Source organism: Pholis gunnellus, assembly GCF_910591455.1.
Source record: "Pholis gunnellus genome assembly, chromosome: 4".
Taxonomy (NCBI): Eukaryota; Metazoa; Chordata; class Actinopteri; order Perciformes; family Pholidae; genus Pholis; species Pholis gunnellus.
The window spans coordinates 14,248,370-14,270,669 of NC_136530.1; the positions used below are offsets into that span (position 1 = coordinate 14,248,370).

General features: G+C 40.8%; 1 protein-coding gene across 1 annotated transcript; it reads left to right on the forward strand.

The window, feature by feature from the left end:
• Positions 1-323: 323 nt before the first annotated feature.
• Positions 324-5,930, forward strand: arrdc2 (arrestin domain containing 2). The gene is made up of 7 exons (XM_079157475.1): positions 324-737; positions 2,431-2,648; positions 2,751-2,853; positions 2,954-3,210; positions 3,336-3,498; positions 4,030-4,190; positions 4,461-5,930. Exons 1-7 carry the CDS (start codon positions 464-466, stop codon positions 4,512-4,514), a joined length of 1,230 nt encoding a protein of 409 aa, XP_079013601.1. The 5' UTR covers positions 324-463; the 3' UTR covers positions 4,515-5,930.
• The last annotated feature ends 16,370 nt before the right edge of the window (positions 5,931-22,300 follow it).

Genomic DNA, 22,300 nt, shown 5'->3' on the forward strand with positions numbered 1-22,300 from the left:
CTTGACCTGGATGCACGGTCAGCTGACTTCACTCAACCCCCTCCCCGGTGTTTGAAAGTGTGTTTTATTATTGAAAACAGCTGCTGCAGGGTTTCTTCAAAAGTCTTCTACTTTTCCTTGTTCTGAACTTTCCAGACAAGTTTTGTTGTTTGATTTTGACCGAATAAAGTCTTATTCACAAGTGCAGCACTGAGACGTCGGTGGCATGAAAGAGCACCTGAAGGCAGCATCAGCCTTCAACCCTCTCTCGAGCCCTTACATAATGCGTTAGGAAATCCCGCCCACTTTCTTAGACTGCAAATAGGGCTGCAGGCAGTGGGTGCTCTACAGTTTGAGCTCTAACCAAGTGAATAAAAGTCATCTGCAGTTTGAGGATCCACTTCAGAACACTTTAATACACTGCGGAACGAGAATAAAGGATTCACTTACTTTGCGTTGGAGAGGACTTACACAACCTGCAAAAATGATTTTCGACAAGTTGAAAAAGTTTGACATCGTCTTCGACTCTCCGGAGGAGGACTGTCCCCCGGTGTTCAGCAGCGGGGACGTGGTGTCCGGCCGGGTGGTGCTGAACCTGTCCGGGGAGAGTCGGCTGGACTCCCTGAAGCTCCACGCTGAGGGATTCGCTAAAGTGCACTGGACCGAGTCCCGGTCCGCCGGCTCCAGCACCGCATACACCCAGAACTACAGCGACGAGGTGGAGTACTTGAACCGGAGAGAGGTGCTGCTGCAGGCAGGTCAGTCCGCTCTGCAGGCGCTGTGATGGGGGGGAGACCACATGAGGGGGCATCCTGTCTGTAAACTAATGATTGAAACAGTAGTGAAAGTGGTTATTTGGATGGGGACACTGGGTTGTTTGTCTGAAAACTGGCAATAGTGTTGTTTCATAATTTAGTATGAGAGTTAAACGGATCATGAGCAGAGTCATTCTCTGGTTGTATTAATGTCTGGTGCAGTCAATTTGTAACTTGTTTTTTAAGTGAGTTTTTGTCTCACATCTGAGATTCTTTGTCGGCTTTGGACTTGATACTTTAAAAAAAAAAAAGACTGGATCCCCTAATACTCTTCAAATGAAGTCAAACTTGACTTGAAAAACATCACTTTATTATCAGGAGCCTTTTGAGAGATGATTTCTTTGTTGTGTGCTACTTCCCTCAAGAAGTCAAACCGAGCATACAGATTCAGAAAATGCAATAAACAAGCACTCGGAGATCCGGTTATTCATCGACAAAGGCATTTTTTAGAGGACTGTTTGTTATTTATTTTGCGATGTGAGAAGTTATGTTGTTAGTCATAACTTAATATATACAACAAAAGCTGCTCTCACTATATAGGAAGAGATGGAAATATGTTTCAACAGCTGTCTTTGCACTCATTGCGAAAACATCTGTTAAAAAAACAAAGAATAGCCCTGACATCAGACTTTTCCTCATTCGAAGAAGCTTCAGAGTTGTTTTTCTCCACAGAGATGTGGGAGAGCCTCAGCTTTCTGCCTTCATTCATCGAGCACAGAGCTGGTTAGCTCTGAAACGTAGACAGACCGCTGGCCTCATCAGTTTTATGTTGTTTCCTTACAAACACGTCGTACTGTTTGATTTGGTATTTTATTTTTAAAACTCCTTACAAACAACAAGACAAAAAAAAATCACAATGTTAAAGATTTTGGTGTCGTTTTTTTGCTAGTGTGAACACAAACTAACAAGAGAAAGCTAATGACAGCCCACTTGACCCATGAAGAGTATTACACAGTGACAGTATAATTTTAATATGAAGGAGCTTCCAGCTAACAAAGGGACGCTAAACACAGAGTCTGTTAAACGCAAACGCGTGTTCCTGGACCTGTGCAGCAAGAGAGAGGGGAAAAAAACAGAGCAGTTGAGACGGGCTATATAATACAGCTTGAGGAAAACATGTTCTCAGTCAGCACAATGGAGGAGGAACCGCCCCTCTGAGCAAGCACAGAAGCCATGTGATTGCAGAGAAAGAAGTTTCTATTTCAACAAGAGTCATGCTTTAAAGATCTGTTCCTACTCTCTCACAAAGTCAACTCTATTTACGTGGAATTCTAAAGAAATAGAATGTTTAGTTTTTTACTAGTTGTGTATCAGCACTTCTTTTCCTTCATCAGATTAATTACTTTACTGCCATGCATGAGTGTAGAATATGACTCGACCTCACACACAGACAGACAGACGGACAGACAGACGATCGATCCCAGTAAAGATTAGGAAACTTTTATTTTTTTATTGCGCCGTATTGGTTGTTTATATCTGTTATAATTCTGTATGTACACTTTATGACACAAACAGGAATTAAAGTTACACTCACTGACATGTACTCTTGAATTCAAATGACAAGCCAGAGCCAAAACACCAAGTGAATGAATTGTTAATGTAATTTTTTTTCTCTTTTTTTTTCTCCTCTCCTCAGATAATGGTGAAGTAACCGTCCTCCCTGCTGGCAAACATGAATTTCCATTTAGCTTCCAGCTGCCTGAGGAGACGCTGGTCACCTCCTTCGAGGGGAAACACGGCAGCATCCGTTACTGGGTCAAAGTTAAGCTACACAGGCCGTGGTCCACCGTCAGGAAGATCAAAAAGGAGTTTACAGTTATCGAGCCCATTGACATCAACACACCGACCTTGCTGGTGAGCATCTCAGCCTTCACATTTCATGATTGTGTCATCACACTCCTCATGATTTTCTGGGTGTTTTGAGGCACTTACCTTATTTGATGTCATCATTCCCAGGCGCCACAGGCTGGAACGAAGGACAAGATGGCACGGGCATGGTACCGCAACTTTGGAGAGGTGTCTGTAACTGCAAAGATCGACCGCAAAGGCTACACACCAGGTGAGGGGCTAGCACCGAAAACAACTCCCTCTAAAAACGCAGACTTTTTAGGCCAGATTAGAAGTGTCTGCTATTTCTAACATACTTCCCTTCTCCCCAGGTGAGGTGATACCTGTCTTTGCGGAGTTCGACAACTCTACCTCCAGATCAGTTGTGCCCAGAGCCTACATCACTCAGACACAGACCTTCATTGCCCGCGGCACCATGAAGCAGAAGCGCGCGGTGGTGGGCACCCTGTGCGGTGATATTGTGGGGGCCAGATGCAGGGAGACATGGCACGGTCGCGCCATCAAGATCCCACCCATGGGTCCGTCCATCCTGCAGTGCCGCATCATCAAAGTGGAGTACATGCTCAAGGTGAGCGCAGTCACAAGCGGCTTTATTTCTTAGGAATTCAAACGCTATATTCCCTCTTTTCATGCATGCTGCTGCTTTACTTTACACAGATTTCACTCAAATTGTTCCTCTTTTCCTTCCACTAGATTTGTGTTGATGTTCCTGGGACGTCCAAGCTGTGTCTGGAGCTGCCACTGGTCATAGGCACCATCCCCCTCCATCCCTTCGGCAGCCGGACCTCCAGCGTCAGCAGCCAATACAGCGTCAACCTGGAGTGGCTGCGCATGGCCATCCCCGAGCAGCCTGAGCGTAAGTGTCCTTTTAATACCGCAGTGACTGACAAACAGAGATGTGTAGGACACAAGCAAATCAGTAGCAAATGTGACAATCTTTTTCTTGATTGTCCTTGTTTAAAGCAAACATAGGATTGTGGAAGGTCTTTTCAGGCTAGGCAGATTAACACATGACCCTCAGAGTGAGCAAAGCAGTACAGACTCATTATTGTCTCTTTCACCATTTATATAATCTGTAGCTGTTAATGTTCAAGGATGTTTGCAGTCAAGGACTTGCAAAATAGCAAAAAAAATGAATGAAGAAAACCGTCTGCATGCTGACTTTTATGATCACTTATTGCCAAAATCAGATGCCAACATGCATAAACAATCGATTCAGCAAAGATTGATGTTGGATGAAATCAGTGTTTGTTAAAGCAAAAGGCAGCAAATGCTAAGTGGGTTTGTAAGAGTTTTAACTACAGTGATGACTCAGCAGCGTAATGTTTGGACCTGTACTGTTCTGTTGAGTCAGACCAGAGGACTTATCCTGCCTTTTCCCCTGCAGCTCCTCCAGACTACAGCTCCGTAGTGACAGAGGAGGAGGCCGAGCAGCGTAACAACGCGGTGGCCCCGCAACCCGCCGAAGATCTGAGTGGGATCCTGGAGCGCCCCCTCATGGCATTCGTTCAAGAGTTTCGCTTCCGACCTCCGCCAATGTACAGCGAGGTGAGTCACCAAATGCTGGAAGCAACACCTACCTATTTGTTGTTTTTATTGGCATGAGAGTATTTTTGCGTAGATGAATAGAACATCGCCAACTTCTTTCCTGTCAAAGGCACTCTTGAGCTCACAGCTGAATTGTATAAATGTAGCTACATGGAAACAAATCTGTGGGTGTAGGCTGAATGATGGTTTGCTCAGACAAAGGCTGAATTATCTGCTTACATAACCTTCATCTAATGTGTCTTTTTTTTTTTCTCCTTTTGCTGCCTACAGGTTGACCCCAACCCTCAGCCCTTAAACATGAGACCCCGCTGCATGACGTGTTGAACCATGAGCCCCGCCTGAGAGTCGAGCAACTTAACTTAAAGAAACAAATCAAGAGATTTGTCTTCTCCTGGATTACTTCTCTCCAATAAATGGCAGCTGGTTCCACAGAGTGTTGTGGATAAGGACTGGAGCGCCACGGAGAGTTCAGGAGACGGAGCTCACAGGAACTGGATGTCAGTGGAGAAGCCGCCACACGTCCATAAAGAAAAGTGGACTCTTTCCTGTTCTGTTACGAGGAAAGTAGCTTCTCCACATCAGTTCCTGTTCCACAAGTGATTTCTTTGGCTCCTTTTTATGAAGTGAGTTACAAATGTCTCCCAATCAACAATTCCCTCATGTGAAGTGAATTTTGAGATTTAAGGAGTTTCGGACATATTGGGGGTGAAAGGTCACTTGATATTTGTTAGGTGGAGAGTTGGAGTTGCACCTGGTGTTAAAATAAATAAAAAAAGCACTCTGGAGAAGCTGACATATCACACGTGACTTATCAATCATGACAACGTGAGCACGTTGTCATGATTGACTAGCGTAAAAAGGTGCAATCTTAACTTTACAACTCTTCTTGTCCTCGCAACACAGTAGAGTTTAACAACCTACATTGCTATGCATTGAGTGACTAAGCAGCAGTGTGCCTGCGATGATTTCTACTATTAGTTAAGCACATACTGTATCTGATGGTGGAGCAGACAAGTCAAGTAATCAGATGTAGATGTATTTTATGCATGCCAGTCACAATATGTAAAAGGGAAAAAATACGCATGCTATAATTATCTACAGCTGAAGAGCTGAGAGTTCCATGCAGTCGTTCTCTCATAGAGCTGAATGTATCCTGCAAAAACTCTGAACAAAAATGGTTGCCTTGTACATGGATGGATTCCGAGAGGTGTGTTAATGCCAGGCTTAAGGCACTGAAGATAGACGGCATATTGTTAGCTGTCAGATAGCTGTGATGGTTGAGTCTAGCACAGCGATGAAATAGGATGAGCATTTTGGGGTATAAAGCTGCACCAGGCCCTTAGATTAGCTCTCCCAGCTGCTAAACAAAAGGAGGAGGAGATGGAGACCTCTGGGCCACGTGGTCTATAGCTTTTGATGAGAGCCAGATGCCTCTGTGCTGTGGGGCGCTTTGTGACGCTCCACCAGAACACAGTGCTCAGCAGTCAAGTCGAGCCTTGAGCTGGAGATGCCACTGAAGTGTATGGACAAAGAACATTCCAAAAACTCGAGGATTATGTTTTCTCCTCAACTTCCAAAAAGACTGTATGACTATGAAAGAAGACTTCCGGGTCAGCTGAGTGACTTCGGTGGAATGCACTGAAAAAAACAAATATATTTTTTTATACAAATTGTAGATTCACAATCTTGCCAAAGTTTTGTAATGTTTTTTTTTCTAATAAAAAAAAATTGTCTTCAGTGTTTCCTTCCAACTCTGAGTTATTATGCTAGCTTATTATTTTGTTATGTTGCGTGCCAGTGAGGTGATACATCATGTTCAACAATATGAGTCAAAACAATATCATTGCCAAGGGTAGGGTTAGCCAGGCAATCAAGCTACAGTTACCATGACAATAATTACAGACAGAAGTTTTGCACATAACAGCTCTAACATTGAGCACTTGCGCAATCCTTTCTGGCGTCGTCTCACCACTCGATCTCTCACACTGAGACCATTTAGTGTCCTCTTGTACAGTTTGTACTTTGTTTACATGGATATTCAACTGGGATCTCAGTTATTTTTTTGCCACATGTAAACACATAAAACACAGGGCAAATGTGCAGCTCAGTTGAGAACAGTGTCACACTAAGTTATAAACATGCCCAAAGGTCAAGCTGACATTCTCTGGGGTTTATTCAGTGAATCGTCTTAAAGGAGAAGGACAGAGGGATGTTCAGTACAGTGCGGAGGAAGGCTGAACGTTTCAGTCAAAAGCTTTTAAACTTTGTGTTGGTGTCAATTTTGACAGAATGTCGGACTAAATTACTTTCAAATGATCTGAAATAACAATGCTGGTAATTTAATCCCCAAAATACCAGAATTGATGGCGCTTCCAGCTCTACTTCAATGTGTGTCATTGTAAACTATACATCTTGAGTTGTGAACTGTGAATCAGACGAAACAAACTATTTGATAGACTCAACAATAAATTAAGAAAATGTAGGATTTCGTCTTGACTCGCACCACAGCTCACTCAGAGCAGCAAATACAGTGGTGTTAATGTATTTGTGTGTTTAGCCTCAACTAACCTGCGTACACAAACATATTGAGCTGTGACACCTGACAGCAGTCTTTCAGTAGGAGAGCAGTAGTGTGGCGTCATCTCACTGCTGCCGTGATCAAAGCAATGACGGGATGAGAAAGAAGAGATTATAACACTCCAGAGTAACTGGCATATTCACAACCTTCTTTATGAATACTACAGGTTTAAACAGGTTTTTATCACTGTATTCAAAAACAGGAACTTTGGAGTTTGTATGCTGAACATCGGCACATGAACACAGTTTGATCTCAGCCATTAGTAGGAAGCCAAGTGTTTTGCTTTAATGACAGACACCATAGAAGGGAGGAAGGATTGCACAGGGGCGCTCTGAGGGGGGTCTTGTTTCTAGGCCTGCAGCTAGAGATCTTCACCCACTAGAGTGACCGCTTTAAAACACTCCGTAAACCTGTAACAAGTGCAGAATCTCATCTTTTAAATGTTATTTAAGTCTTTACACCAAGTAGAAACTGAGTTATTGTTTATTGATATATTTGAATTATTAATTGACACAGGTAGGTACAAAACTGCCATAAGTTACCGACTTGACATGGTTACAGACCTTCAATACAAACAATAAAGCATTAAAATGTTGACTTTGCAAACAGTTTAAAATGCCTTTATCATCCCATAATACTGCTCGCTTTACTTTAAATTCTCTGAACTTACACCGTAACACTAACATTATCCTAATTAGCTTTCCTTTTTATGACATTTGGCTACTTCAATAAACCCTAAACCTCTTATTAATCTGACCAAAGTGAAACCGAACATCCAGGCGTCACTGCAGTGACCTGATACTGACCCTGTGGCTTTTATGAAGGGACATTTCCACCGAGGGAACAGACGTGACGACAGCAGTGTTCAAGAAGTTTCATTCACACGGCATCGTGTAACATCCACCGCGTTCCTGTAATCCTCGTGCAATGTTTTAAAATGTTAGTCAAATGAGTAATTCAACCTTTTAAATGTGTTTGTTTCTTCAGTTTCTTTTTAATTGGTGTGTGAAATTATAGCTCAAATATTCTGTTGGTATAAACCGTTATTCTGTTTAAAAAGTGTGGTTTACTTCTGTGTTTTTTCGATTACTCATTTACTTCTACAACTGTGTATCTGAGCCAACCGTCTTCTACTTACATCACTTTGATTTGAGTTACATTTGATGTGAACCTCCAAAGCAAAGCACAAACTAAGGGGCTAATGAAACTAACTAATGAAACTAACTAATGAAACTAACTAATGAAAAACAAATGCTTTTTTAAATTGTTACTATCAGTTCTTACTCACTTACTCTTGTTTTCACATGTTTTTTTCTGGGTTGCATCCTGGTATTTGCTGCATTGACAAAATGTTCATATGAAGATCATTAAGTTTCACTTCATACAATCATACAATTATAATTGTCAGAGACTTCACTGATCGATTACACTTAAAAGAAAACATCGTCCTGAGTTACTTGTCATCAGCGGTGACATGTAACTAAGTACATTTACTCATGTACTCTACACATATAAGGTACTTGTACTTTATGAGTATAATCTGTACATGCCTCCTATTACGCCACAACTGCTAGGAGTGATAGGTTCTTTATAAGTAATACTGAGTTACAGAGGCTGTGTGTTGATAAAAGGCCGTCAATGAGAGGAGGTGTGTGTGCATGTGCATCCACTTGAGTCAATCAACAGGCTCAGCTGTAAGAACGGCACAGGCAGTTGAAATGCTCCTCAGGAGGACACAACTTTGAGCTTTCCAGGTCATTAACTTTTGTGGAAGACGAGTACTGTGGTACCTCGGGGATCCATCCACCAAGACCGTAGACTGTATATGGACCAAGATGGAGCTCGCGCTCATGAGAGCAGAGGCCGGAGTTCGAGGCCTTACCTGATGGACTGCTAACTCGGTAAACTAACCCACCTCACAACTATTTTCTCATCTTTACACCACATACATTCTACATGGGCCCTTTCGCATTTACTGCTGAGATGTTTTTTGTAACGCAGTAGTAACAGATTGGCAATGAAAAGGTATTACGATGCTTTGCTATAGATACAACTACCCAACTGTACAGACAATTAGAGCTGAATTGATTAGTTGATCAATTACTCAGTTGACTGAAAACCATTTGATTTAATGAACTATTCTCTCAATTGCTCAAGTCATTTTTCATGCTAAAATGGCAAATACTTCTTGGTTCCATCTTCCACCGATTTCTTGTAATTATTTTTGCTAATTTTACGAGACAAGCAATGTGTGATGGGGTCGCTCTGGGTAATTTTCATGGGCATTTCTTATTATTTTCTGTTTTACGAACCAAATAATGAAATTGATTAGTTGATAAAGTAATCAGCAGATTAATCCATAATGAAAATACTCATTAGTTGCAGTCAGATACAAAATAGTTAACATTTGCTGCTTACACATTAAAGCTTGAGTGATGATAATCTATAAATACAATAGTCACATGGGACATTTTTTCTGCATTGAGCACTTTTACCATTAATACTTAATGTACATTTTCATGATTATGCTGTCATGATTTTACTAAAAGGTTTTATAGTCTTTTACTTTGAAGTGTTTGGGAAGAGGGTTTAACATGGTCGTAGATCAGAAAGCATTAGGTCATTGTGGAAGACAATGTATACTGTATAAGCACTCAGCTGACAGTATCTGTTGCACCTACAGCACATCTGGACAAGGGACTCCTTGTGGTGTTTTTGAGGCTCTAATGAGAAAGGTTATAGAAAACAAGAAAAGTGATTTGGGGGTTTAAAAAATATACTTGCACTTGTCTAACTTGTATTGACTCACTGTGCATTCATTGTTTTAATACCTGTGCACAGGGAGCTGGCAAGGGTTTGTGTGAGTCATTATGAGCTGCTGTTCTGACATTGTTGACGAGCTGCTGAACGCCCTGGTTGATCACACCACCAGACACACTTACACAACTCATTCACGGACATTTCCAACCCCGCCCTCTCAGTCACAACCAATCGGTGGCACCAGATCTAGGCCACCAGCCGACCAATTTGCTCATATGAACTCACCTCACCTTGGCGGGTCAATCGGCAGTCAGGATCCAACCTACTTTCCATGTCATTGTAGTGCACATTAAATCTGAGGGAGGATGATGTATGCTGAATCAGCATTCCAACAATAACAGTAAAAACAAGATTTAGAGAGCATACATTTTCTGTGTTATGATGCTTTATGAAAACGTTTTTAAGTTGCCCCTGGATGCTCTTGTATCTATTAATACTACGTTGTTGTTTTTTTGCACCATGTCTGCAGTCCACTTGGTGTTACGCTGTACTAATGCGCTGTACATTGGTTTGAGACACTGTGGTTGGTCTGTAATGTGTTAGTAGCATCAGTCAGTCTCATCAGGACACATTTGGCGCCATTGTTACCCGTTTATTTTGTAGATGTAACTGAAAAGAAAATATACCCAATCAGGACACTTCTGAGCAAAGAAAACTTGTCAAGGTTGAGGAAGTCAGTCGCTCTGATGTTTTTTTTCCTTCTTACGTTTAAAATCATTATCGCCTCACATTCCGAAGAGATCACAACAAGACCGGAGGGAAACGGTGGCAGACAAACCAAAACAAGCCAGTTGTTGCTTTTTGCAAAAAGTTGCTTTTCCCTCCAGTGGCAAGGCGTCTGAAAGGAAGGACATATCACCGGGTTGTCTTGGAGGACGTCACGAGGACGTCATGAGGCTTTGTTATGTGCTGTGTTGAAAGGGCAATGCAGGGAGTTTTGTTGGGAGTTTAGGTGTGCAGATGCGTCTGTCGTCAAATACTGTTATGTTTTGTCTTTAGGGCCAAAGGGTTGTCTTCAGTCTCTGCTCTGTCTCTGCATGTCCTGGAGTTGTTCCACTGAATAACACTGTCAAAAACAAAGCAGTTTTTGCTGTCCAGATGTAGCATATTACATTTTGTATGCAATGTACAACATCAATGTTCTCACGATGGCTTATAAACTCAAATCAACAAGACTATAACTCTCTTCTGGCCATGTGACACCCACATGCCGCTCAGACCTGCTTGGACGTACGGGGGCTGTGGCATCAAGACGTCAGTGCGAGCTCAGATCAACGCCTTGTTGATGGGGTTGGCGGAGGGTGGGGGGATCGGCTTGCAGCTCCCCTCCCTTTTCAAGGCTTCATGGAAATCAGTGTAACTTCAGAGGGGTCACAGAACAGACAGCAGGGAACTGCATGCCAAGCTGCTCCCCAGATTATTCTGGAAGGGGAAAAATACCAAGTAGGAACAAACAACATCCCCAAACAACATGCAAAAAGAGCAGCTTTGTTTATCACTGCTCCTCCCACGCTTGTGATTCAGGGTTCCACAAAATCTACTTGTTGCTTTGTGTTATGATCTGTCTCTCTTTGTTTCTGGGCTCTGAGGCGCTCTTTCTTTGAAAATCTTCCTCAATACAATGGAGGCTCCACACAGAGCCCAAAATGCATGATGTGATGGATTTTTTTACAAATAAATCAATTTTTAGTATCTTTTAGGTGCCATCACCACAAGCCACAACTTGATTTAATGAGACATAAAAGCAAAAGGTTTCTATGTCAGAGCCTAAAATCTTTCAAATCAACACATTCAAAGAACCAAACACTGACTTTTGGTGCAGGTATTGTTTCTTAGTTCAGCATGTGAGCCAGACAGTATATTTTAGACTCTGTCGACAGTGTTTTTGACAGTGAATTACTGCAGCCCTGCTGCTCCCTCTATGATGGGTACATTTTTATTTAGTTCTGGTGTACAGTTGTCATAGGGCAGGATGAATTTATTAGGAATTGGACTGAGATTCAGGACTATGCCTCTTTTAGGTTTAATTTACAGACATACCGTAACAAATGGGATAAAACTGTAGTGCACTATAGCTCATCAGAATCTATGCGATGTACTTTAGATATTGTAATAATTTGTCACTATATAGTAAAACATTGCTGTCCTGTGAAAATCTCCAAAAACGCTTGTAATGATTTCAGAAAAGCTGCCCTGTTTAGCTTTGTGAAAAGGATTTCTTTCAGAGAATAGTGTTTTTAAATATAAAATAGATTCTACTTAAGAAGTAAGAGCTTGTTCTCAATCCATAAAGGAACACTTAATCATTCAGTTTATCTGAAAAGTTCACAATCACCAAATGTTGCATGCTGTTGAAGATGCTTGGTTTTAACTGGACAGCAGCATGAATTGAGAAGTGAGTTACACTGTAGGTTGAATCAAAACACACTTTAAATTCAAACTAACTAATTATCTGGCCTCCAGTCTGGCTCTTGTCAGCAGCATCAACGACCTAAGTGTAGTTGTAGTCGGCTCTTATTGCGGTTGCATGCTCTAACACACAGGCAGATGAGTCAAATGTGTTCCCTCTGTGTTATATATGTGTAGAAGGCATATGCAATTCATTTCCCCTCCCATGCGAAGGTGCACGTGGCTGGGCTGTTTTGTTGGTAGACCTGGCTGCCTGCCAGCGCTGCAAGGAGAGACTTTTTCCTCCATAATGTGACAAACATGAAAGCAGCGTTCAGGAATGTATTTTTCTTGGAAGGAGCGCAAGATTAGCACATAGCTCTCTCAGAGCTGCAGAGCAGAAAAACAATGGCAGGGTAAGCTGACTGAGACGAGTACGTTTTCACTTAAATGACGTGTTGCCCAATCGCCTTGCTTTTCCAGGGCCAAGAGAACACTATGTCCCACGAACGCAAAAACAAGTCAGATGTAAATACTCTTAAAGCAGAAACGGGGGGTGTGGCAGAACTCGGTGTCAGATATCCGGGATATGTTGAAATGTATATAAGAAATAGGAGACTTCAGATAAACTCTGGCCTCTAACAGCAGCGACTTCTTTGCAGGTTTTTCTTTTCAAAAGTGGAGCTGCTCGTCGTCTTGTCAACACATGTTTCACAGTTACTTTCACATTTTGTTTAAGATTTAAGAGCTTGATAGCTAAACACTATTAGCTCAACAGTATTTATAATCCCATTAGAGTCAAGTGTCAAATCTTCTGATACTAAACAGCAGCTGAAACACTTGACAAATAATCACATTTACACTTCTGTATCAAGCTGGCCTCCCTCTTTAAGGGAGGGGAGAAGTTCGTTTTCACACACCTTGGACTGGATGTGTCATCTCAGTCATGAAGAAGAAGATAATTAACTGAAATCAGCCCGACTACTATGATGTCATCCTCTGTTTCCAGCTCTGTGCCAGCTGCTGTTCTGGGTTGTTGAGACTGGTCTGATTCTTTTGAATGTGACCTTCAAGTATTGTGGGGAGGATCAGCGCTGGTGGACACAATAAAGGAGATACATTTACTGGTAGACACTCTTTTTAATCCAGATATAGATATCAATGAAAAACAGGAAAGACAATGCAAGGTAGCGAGAATGCTGGAGCTTTATTTGATAAATACTTTGGCATTGGCCCTGTTGATTAGGTAGATATATAGATACTGCAGGTACAGGGCTCTATAAATAGCAACCGATCAGAGATCTTTCATGGGGAGCCATAGATGGGACCTTGGCACTGGTTGTTTAAAGGATAGCATCACAAATTGTCACAATTCAAACAGCTGTTGCTTGCTATAGTCATTACTCCGACTCACACCGGCTGTTAGGAGATATGCACACATTTTGTAATTTGTGCAAAAATGCATTCAAAAATGTTCTTGAAGATAATGAAGCAGTTAGAAATATCAAGAGATTATCCTCCAAAGTTGTTCATTGTGTATCTAATACAGGCTGCTGAAGCCTCATCAACTTTTAGGAAGGAATTTTTAGCTTATTCTCATTCCCAGGGGACCAAATACCAACATTTTGTCCCGCCCCCCGGCATCTGATATGTGGCACCTTTTAGCATCTGTATGAGACGCACCTGGCTTTCAGGTAACTAAGATGTAAACCAATCACGTCAATATTAGACACTCTGAGAAACTGAACCGCGAGTGTAGTGATGTAATATATAGACCGAAACACATAATGCGGGTGGGAGTGGGGGATGGATGGGACAAACGATCACAGGACTTTCACCCAGTGGATGATTGTGTCCCCTGCAAAACCAGCAGCTCGTTAGTGTCTCTGTTTTCACAACTTTAAATTTCACTTTACACTTTATATATTCAAATATTTATATTGTCTGGTATGGCTGCATTTACTTCAATGTGGAGTCAGAAATTCTGAAAAAGATGGTTGATATTTGTAAACAAATACCCCCCTTCAGATTTACCGTCCCTCTCCGTCCCACTGCCTCTCTTTATCCATGGCCTTATCCCTGACCTGTGTGGCTCGGTCTGAGACACTTTGTCGTTTATCATTTAAAGAGCCAGGGCCATGTAGAACACAGGACCTTTTTTTCAGACGACCATGAGGAGAAATTCGCTGAATTTGACAAAAAGTGTATTGGATTGGAATCGCTGCTTGTCTTATTTTGGGAGGAAACTCTCCCTGTGTATTCACGCATTGTGAGCTGCATACCTCCAGTCTTGCCTCAGGGTGCTTTGTGTCCCAGATGTTGAGGGGAACATGCTCAACAGGTCTTTAAGATAAGATAAGATATACTTTATTGTCCCGCAGGGACATTTTTTCTTGGGCTCCGAGCCGCTGCATAACACAACACACTGGCAACAACGTCACTATGCATATACACACGAAAAACATAGATCATAAATACATACTCTAATGCATACATGTGCTTTAATTCGCTGATGATTTGAATACTTCTCCACCAAAGTTAGTATGCAACTTTATTTGCTTGACCTTTTCTTTTTGTCTTTAAGTCTGCAATTTTATTTGTTCAAGTAATTTCTCCCTTTATTTTATGTCTCATTGAAAGCACTTTGAATACCCTGTGAATTAAAATGTTATCTACAAATGAAGGTGCCTTGCCTTTCTTGTAGGCAGAAACTTAAACATATCTATCTAAGCTGTCCTTCCCATCTATTCCATAAAATCCTGATATTTATTTCTCTCCCTTCTGATCTTTCGCTGAACTTCTTTCTCACATCCGTTTTGCCAACCCCCCCCCCCCCCCCCCCCTCTCTCTCTCTCTCGTTGACCTTTGACCTCCATACTTCTGGTATCCTGTAGTGCTGATTTACTGTTGGAACTGAGGCTTACTGTACTCCTGGACGCGTTGCAAACGGCTCTTGTGTAGGGTGTCAGCTGAAAGCCTAAAATGTAAATGTTATTGTGAGTTTAATTTGATTCGACCTGTCTAGGACTTCTTGTTGCCCCGCCATGAGAGGTGGAAAAAGACAGACTATTGTCTGTAGTCTATTGTCTATAATGTGTTAATAGGTCAGCTATATGTGAATGATTTTAAAGAGAGTCAAAGAGTGTCAGTGTCGCTCCTATTCATTCATTGAAGTTTACATAAAGTAGTAACAATACCTCTTTTAAAAAAATATGTCATTATATGACCAAAGAGACATTTAACCATCATCCTGATTTCCTGCTGAATTAAATAATAAATGCACTCCTGGTTTGGATATTTTAATACACTTTGCAGAACATTTCTCAGGACAGGCAACTGGACCCCTTTCGAGTCCAGATGCCACAAGTGATATTTTCTTCTTGATAAACAGTCCCACAAAGTATGGTGCAGATTGGGAAATGTACTGTAGTTGGATAGCACAATAATGGTGTACCTTTGACATTGGCCTTAACGTCAGACCATGACTTAAAACAGTAGCTAGCTACTCATGTGTGGCTGTCTATCTCTATCTCTATCTCTAACTTGTCTCTGATTTAAGATTCCAGATTATTTATGCTTGTTTAACGATTGTTGGGGACTTTCATGCCTCTGTAGGGTTTTTTGAGCAGTGTTTGGTGGTTTGATTTACTTTAAGAGGAGACTTTTTATGACCACAATGATAAATGGAGTTAGTTACTAACTTATAGATTATGTATGTTATATACTTTAAATGTTGAGGAAAAATCTATTTAAAAGTGTTACTTAGAAACTTGTGTTCAAACAGTAGAGGTTGGACATAGGTAGATGACCATGCTGTCAAGTCATCGTCGTCGTCAACACTTGACTTTAAAGGGATATTTCATGAAAAATTAACTTTTTCCTCGCTTGTGCATTTACAGTGAGATATTCTGGAGTGCCTATCAACTAAAACCAAGTTCAAACTCCACAACTTTCAAAGTCGTAAGATAGGTGAACTGTACACAACACACAACTTCCTGTCTTGTAGTTGGGAGTCTCTGTCGTTGTGGTTTTCGCACTACATGACTGACCGATGACAGGAGGTCACACACTTCAAGATCTTTCATCTTCATCCCCAAATTATATTTAGTCACAAACACACGAGAGAAGTGACACGGGCGTAGTCATGCTTGTTGAGATTGTCCCCAAAAAGGTATGAACCTGAAAATTAGCACATGTCCCCTTTAAATCCCCCTCTTTAGTAGTCTTAAATTGTATAGACAAATGTAATAAACAGTTAATAAGCCACAATAGTGTAGTTGTTAGCAGATGTGTTTTTTTGGCAAAAAATATAACTCTTCCTGTGGGCACCCATACGTGCCACTTGGTGTATAAACAATATAGTAAAACACAATTTGCATGATATCAAATGTCTTACTAAGTTATAGTTGTATGTTATAGTTATTGACAAATACTGTATATTAATAAACACTTAAGAGCTACAACTACATTATAGTGAAATAAACTATTTATTAAATGTTTCTGCTATAGGGGGACTATTAGTCTCACTCTCAGCATCTACTTCTTTAGCCGGCTAACACATCATCCTGTTCAATATGTTATCCCACAGGAGTCAATTTGTGGTCAACTTTATTTTGTTATCGTGCCAGCTCTAAAGGTTATATAACACATCCGATAAAGTGAACACGGACCCTATTTCTCTCTCACAGCTCGTCCTCTTATGGTCATCCCTCGGGAGGAAGGGCTATCCTTGGTTCTGACGTCAGAGTTTATGGGTAAGTAAAGCAAAGACTGATCGAGGGAAGAGCCCCATGTAAACAAAGTTGTTGTCGCAGTCAATAAGATTTAGATAAAGAGAGACACACATGGGCTAAGGTCAGGTTTGGAGATTTAAAAAAAAGAAAAATGGGAGAAAGGGAGTCTGATTCAGTTTTGCATTTCTTCTTTTTCCAATGAAACATAGAGAGAATAGAAAACATCTTTTTATTTCGATCTATAAAATGCATTTGTCATGATATGACGAGATTAGTGATATGAATTTGAAGTAGTTCTTTATGTGACCCATTTTAGCTCCTGAAGCAACACAACTAAACCCTTAAAAAGCAGCTCCTGACCTACATTTCGCTTTGTGCAGACTGCTTTGCACAAGAGCGCTCGTACTGCTTTGAGGTGAAGGACTAAAGGTTAATAGATCAGTAAGGTGAATGAATTCTAAAAGAGGGTCAAAGAGGTCAGTGCCATGCATGCCCAGTCAAACTTAGCCGTTTATTGCAGATTACATAAGCAAATTATAGAACCTAAAGGATTTTGTGACAGAACCAAAAACTGAAACTGTAAAACTGAACAAATTGAACGCATCATTTTCACAAATAGAAAACTTTTACAAACAATTACATTTAAAACAATTTGGTGACAGTAAAGTTTCCGTGATTGTGGTGGATGACCAAGGCTGACAGAGTTGAAGATACATTTAGCTCTTCGTCTCACCACACACTTTAACTCACCATGTTTGCTGTTATGTCAACTGCTTCTGCTCATGTCTCCTCCGCATGATATAATGCAAAGAGCACTTGACATACATCTAAGACCCTTCTAATTTTAGAAAGCTGCTCGTGATATTGTGGTTACAGAAATTAACATTTCCATAAATAAAAGTATGAAAGTACTTATTATGAAATATGGCTCCTTTCACAGTGTTATATTGTTATAAAATATTAGAATGTTCTTTTTTTCACTAATGAAAACATGTAAGAGCATTTCAATGTTTTGGTTCCATCAAATTGGAGCAAATTCTAGATACTTTGTGTAATACTAGGTAGATTAGTTCCACAGTACAGGACTGCATCAGATCATGTGTTTTCACCAGTGCTACCAGTGGAAAAGTTAGTGTGCAGCCCTGTTGTGCTCTTTGACCGTGTCTCTGTGCGGATCAACTGATTGAAGGCAGAGCAGAGACCTATTTTTAAACTCACCTTCTCACAGATGAGCTAAACTGGTTCTGTTTTTTATTTACACACGAGACGATATTGTTGGGTTGATCATTGGTGCTTTTACCAAATATTTGCACAATGAGAGTTTTTGTAAATAATCATCAGCAAAGCGGATATATTGAGTAAGTGGGTAGAGGCAAATAATAGAACAGAGCTCCATAGTGAGAAAACATATTAAATGAACATATCTGCCAAGTCACAAAATGTTCTTACTTCACTTTTCTGCAAAATGATACCTGACAACACAATTCAATTTGTTTTCCTTACAATATCTGCTCATAGAAACAGCATGATCGAAAGTGAATTGATTTGCTGACTTTGCTAACATTCAGCTGAAACCACAAACTTTTCCCAACCGTAACAAAAGTCCTTTAGTTGGCTAGAACTATCCACACTCAGGACGCACACAATTCACCCTGACCAATTCACTACAAGTTCTGTGCAGTATTAAAAAAAGCAACTTTCTCTGCAGCAAAGTTGCTTTTGAACACAATCCACTGAGTACATTATGATCAAACAATACTTGGTAAAAAACACAAGTAGTTTGAACACAATTTCATGGAGACATGGCTGAAGTTGCATATAGAATAAGACACTAAGAAACATTGGTCCCAGTATTGACCCATGAGGCATTCCACAATTCAGGGTAGACGTGGTCCTAAATTTGTCGAATGGGAGATAAACAACTTTTAGTGCTGCAGCTTATTTTTTAGAATGCTTTGATCAAGTCAACGAATAGGTGCTGCAATGCAGTAGCTAATTGGGAGCCAAAGGAACCAACGAACCGCCACATCTGGTAAAGAGTGTGACTGATCATAGCCCGAGCATTTCCAGGGTATAGCTCAGGTCTGTAAACTCTGACTCTCTTTGTTAGTTTATTTAATTTCAATACAGCCGATTGCACAGAACAGCTTTTAAAATCCTCCAATTTTCATAGCTGTGTCTGCAAAAATGTTTACGTTGGACTGCAGTTTGATAATACAGTAATAAAATACCTTTTATTGTGTCCTGCCCTTTGCACTAATTTGATTTTAGCTTAACTGTTGCGTAACTGTATTACTGTACACTACCTAGAATCCATTAGGCCATTTTCACTGACCTTGGTTTTTATGTGCACTATCTCAGGTGCTTTCCACCTTGTAGGAGGCATGCAGGTTATAAACTCAGCTTTGCAGAGCAATAAAGTTGACTGGTGTGTGAAATTTAAACAGCCTGTGAAGGGAGTAGACAACAAAGACTGAGATAAAGAAAAAGAGGACAAAGGATTTAAATGTATCACTGTCCATGCCCCGAAGTCAAATATAGCCAATGTTGTTTTTCATTTCCAAACCACAGACACTATTTTTAGTCTTTGAGTGAGCAGAGAACGTGCATGATACATCGACCTGGCTCTCATTGGCAGCTTCTAAGTTGAACAGGATAAAGGCCTTGTTTGCTGTACATTTTGTCCTTTTCTGTAACCACAGATTGTCTTCACAAGAGGAAGTTAACACATGCTTCACAAACTTTACCATATCCGCTTTAAATGACGGTGTCATGTGGTGGTGTGACGAGCAGTATTTAGCTGCTGTTGTAGCAAATATTATCCTGCAAACAAAGTAAACTAAGATGGTAAATATTATACTTGCTAAACACCAGTATGTTAACACACATGCCATTGTAAGAACTGTTAAAGGAGATGTATGCTATCGGTCCCACACCAGACAGAAGACAATGTTAGAAACTAGCTGGTGAACATGAACTACATTTAGTAGCTAGAGAGTCAGATATTCCCATCAGGAGTCGGTGGACACCAAAACAGAGCTTAAAGGGAATAATATTGACTTACGTTGGCTAATGTTGCTCTGTGTCTGATGGAGGAATAAACCGGCAACTGTTTCCGGATTCATTGTGTGTCTTTTACACTTTGTTTGGCTTAAAATATTAAGCCAAACTATCAGCAACAATCACAACAGGGTAATAAAAATCGGCTAATAAAAGTTTTTTGGATGCCTTTTCTGACAAATATCCCTGCTGACAATAAAGCAAAACTTGATATTAAAGCAAACCGCCTTCAGTACTTCAGGCATTGTTATCATTTGGAGTCCTTTATTCAGATTCTGATTAATCACAGCTTGTCATCCTTGTGAAAAGTGAAACTAAATAAATATGATAAATCCGGGGTCAGCAATGCTGCAAAGGGAGGTGCGGCTTGAAATAAGCAGATTCGTCTTTATTTAAAGCATCTTGAACTAAACTGCACTTTGTGTGGATGAGATTGCACAGCTCCAGCCCAACAGAAACTGTACATAAATCTACTCCAGGTCTGATATCAAATTCATATCAAATTCAATATTTGATTTGATATTGATATTTTAGTTGATTTGATAATATCTTCTATAACTGGTAAAGCCCTAATATTTTTACACATAGATTTTTTTTCTTTTCTTTTGGCATGTGCTGATTTCCTCGAGTAACACACTCTCAGACTTTCGGAGAGTGGGAGTGACTTTGTGGAATTATAGCCTGTTTGCCACCGACAGAGGGTGTGTGTGTGGGGGGGGGGGGGGGGGGGGGGGGTAAACAGAGAAGAATCTCCCTCCTTCCCTCCTCATGACCAGAACCCGATGGACCTCCACCACCACTCTCTTTCCCTTTCCAACCCTCCACCGCCTCCCCACCCACTGACTCACAGCAAACTGCTACTTCAGAGGAAGTCCTGCTGGTCCCGTGTCGAAGGGCAACAAAACAGGCTCTTTTCTCAGCTGGTGAGCGTGCGGAGATGCTCATCTCTGTCTCCCTCTCTCTCTCTCTCTCTATTCCTCCATCCATCCCTCCCTCTCAACTCTCTCTCTATTTGTTTTTCATTGAAAGGAAAGACGAAACCTGTTGGGTTTGTTTTCTCCCTCTCTTGGCCAAGTGCCTGCTTTTAAAGCCCAGGTGTTGACGAACAAAGGAGTCATCTTTCAGAAAAACACGAGGTGGACCGCTGGGTAGGGTTGTAGGAGGGGAGGAGAGGGGAGGAGAGGGGAGGCTAACACGGCTGGATTTTGACATCTCTGTCATCTTTGGATGTTTTCGTCTTTCAAACTGGTTAGACAATCTTTCAGCTGCCACTCAAACAGTCAAATAAACGTTGTTCTTAGTTGATGTCATCATGGCAGTTTGTTTTTCTCACTCCTCTCATGACCGTGAACATGGACATGCCTCACCTGAAAGGAACTCGATCCTCAAAGTTCACCAGGAACACTGTCTGCATTTGAGAAAACAAGATGGAAAACACTTTTGCATGGCTGAGCGGGTCGTCTTCCAATTGGTAGATCGCTGGTCTGAACCCCGGCTCCTCCAGTCCGCATGTTGAAGTGTCCTTGGGCAAGATACTGAACCCCAAGTTGCTCCTGAAGGCTGTACCATTAGTGTATGAATGTGTGTCAATGTTAATTAATTTAGGGTCCTACCTGGTAGCCTCTGCCGTCAGTGTATGAATGTGTTTGAATGGGGGAATGATGACATGTAGTGTACAGCGCTGTGAGTGGTGGGAAGACTAGAAAGGCATAAATGCAAGTTAATTTACTATTTACCAAAACTTTTCTCCCACAACAGACTACACTTCTTCTTGTTCTAAATTGACAGTTTACAGTAAAATAACTAACTTAACTTACTTGTTGTTGTTGTTGTTGTTGTATTACTATCAGGGCTGCAACTAATGCTACTTTTTTAAATTATCAGTTGATCTACAGTTTATTTTCTGGATTAATTTTTCGGTCTGTAACATGTCAGAAAACTGTCAAAAATGCCAATTACAATCTTCTAGAGCAAAATGAACTACAAATATCTTTAAAATGTCCAAAGACAAAATTTACAGTGAAATAAAACTGCATCAAATCCTCACATCAGGGCACCTAAAACAAAGAAATGTTTGATATTTTTGCTTGAAAACATACTATATGATCATTTGATTATCAGAAATAGTTTGCGGCTCATTTTCTGACCATTGACTAATCGATTGATCAATAATCTCATCATGCTCTAAGTATGACACGGTTCTTTTCTGTCAAATTGTAACTTAACATCATTCATGACTTGGTGACATTTACAGGTGATCAAAGGTGCCAGTGACCAACTTCACTGTTGCAACTGACAATATCAATGACATTAGTTTATGTACATTAACACTTTTTTAAGAAGAATTGTGTTCATTTTGGTTTGTGACACCCCACATGCATTGGGTCGGGCCATTATTGGGCTAATATTGTGTAGCCTGATCTCACATTAAGACATTTCCGGATCCAGTTTAGCATCTAAAACATCTAAACAATGTGTACGGGGGGAGTTACCCTTTAATGTCAGCCAGACAAGTGATATTACTATCATAC

Coding starts and splice junctions, on each gene's coding strand:
- arrdc2 (XM_079157475.1), top strand. CDS start 464: ATGATTTTCGACAAGTTGAAAAAGTTTGACATCGTCTTCGACTCTCCG. Junction 3,211..3,335: donor AAGTGGAGTACATGCTCAAG/GTGAGCGCAGTC, acceptor TCCTTCCACTAG/ATTTGTGTTGATGTTCCTGG. Junction 4,191..4,460: donor CTCCGCCAATGTACAGCGAG/GTGAGTCACCAA, acceptor TGCTGCCTACAG/GTTGACCCCAACCCTCAGCC.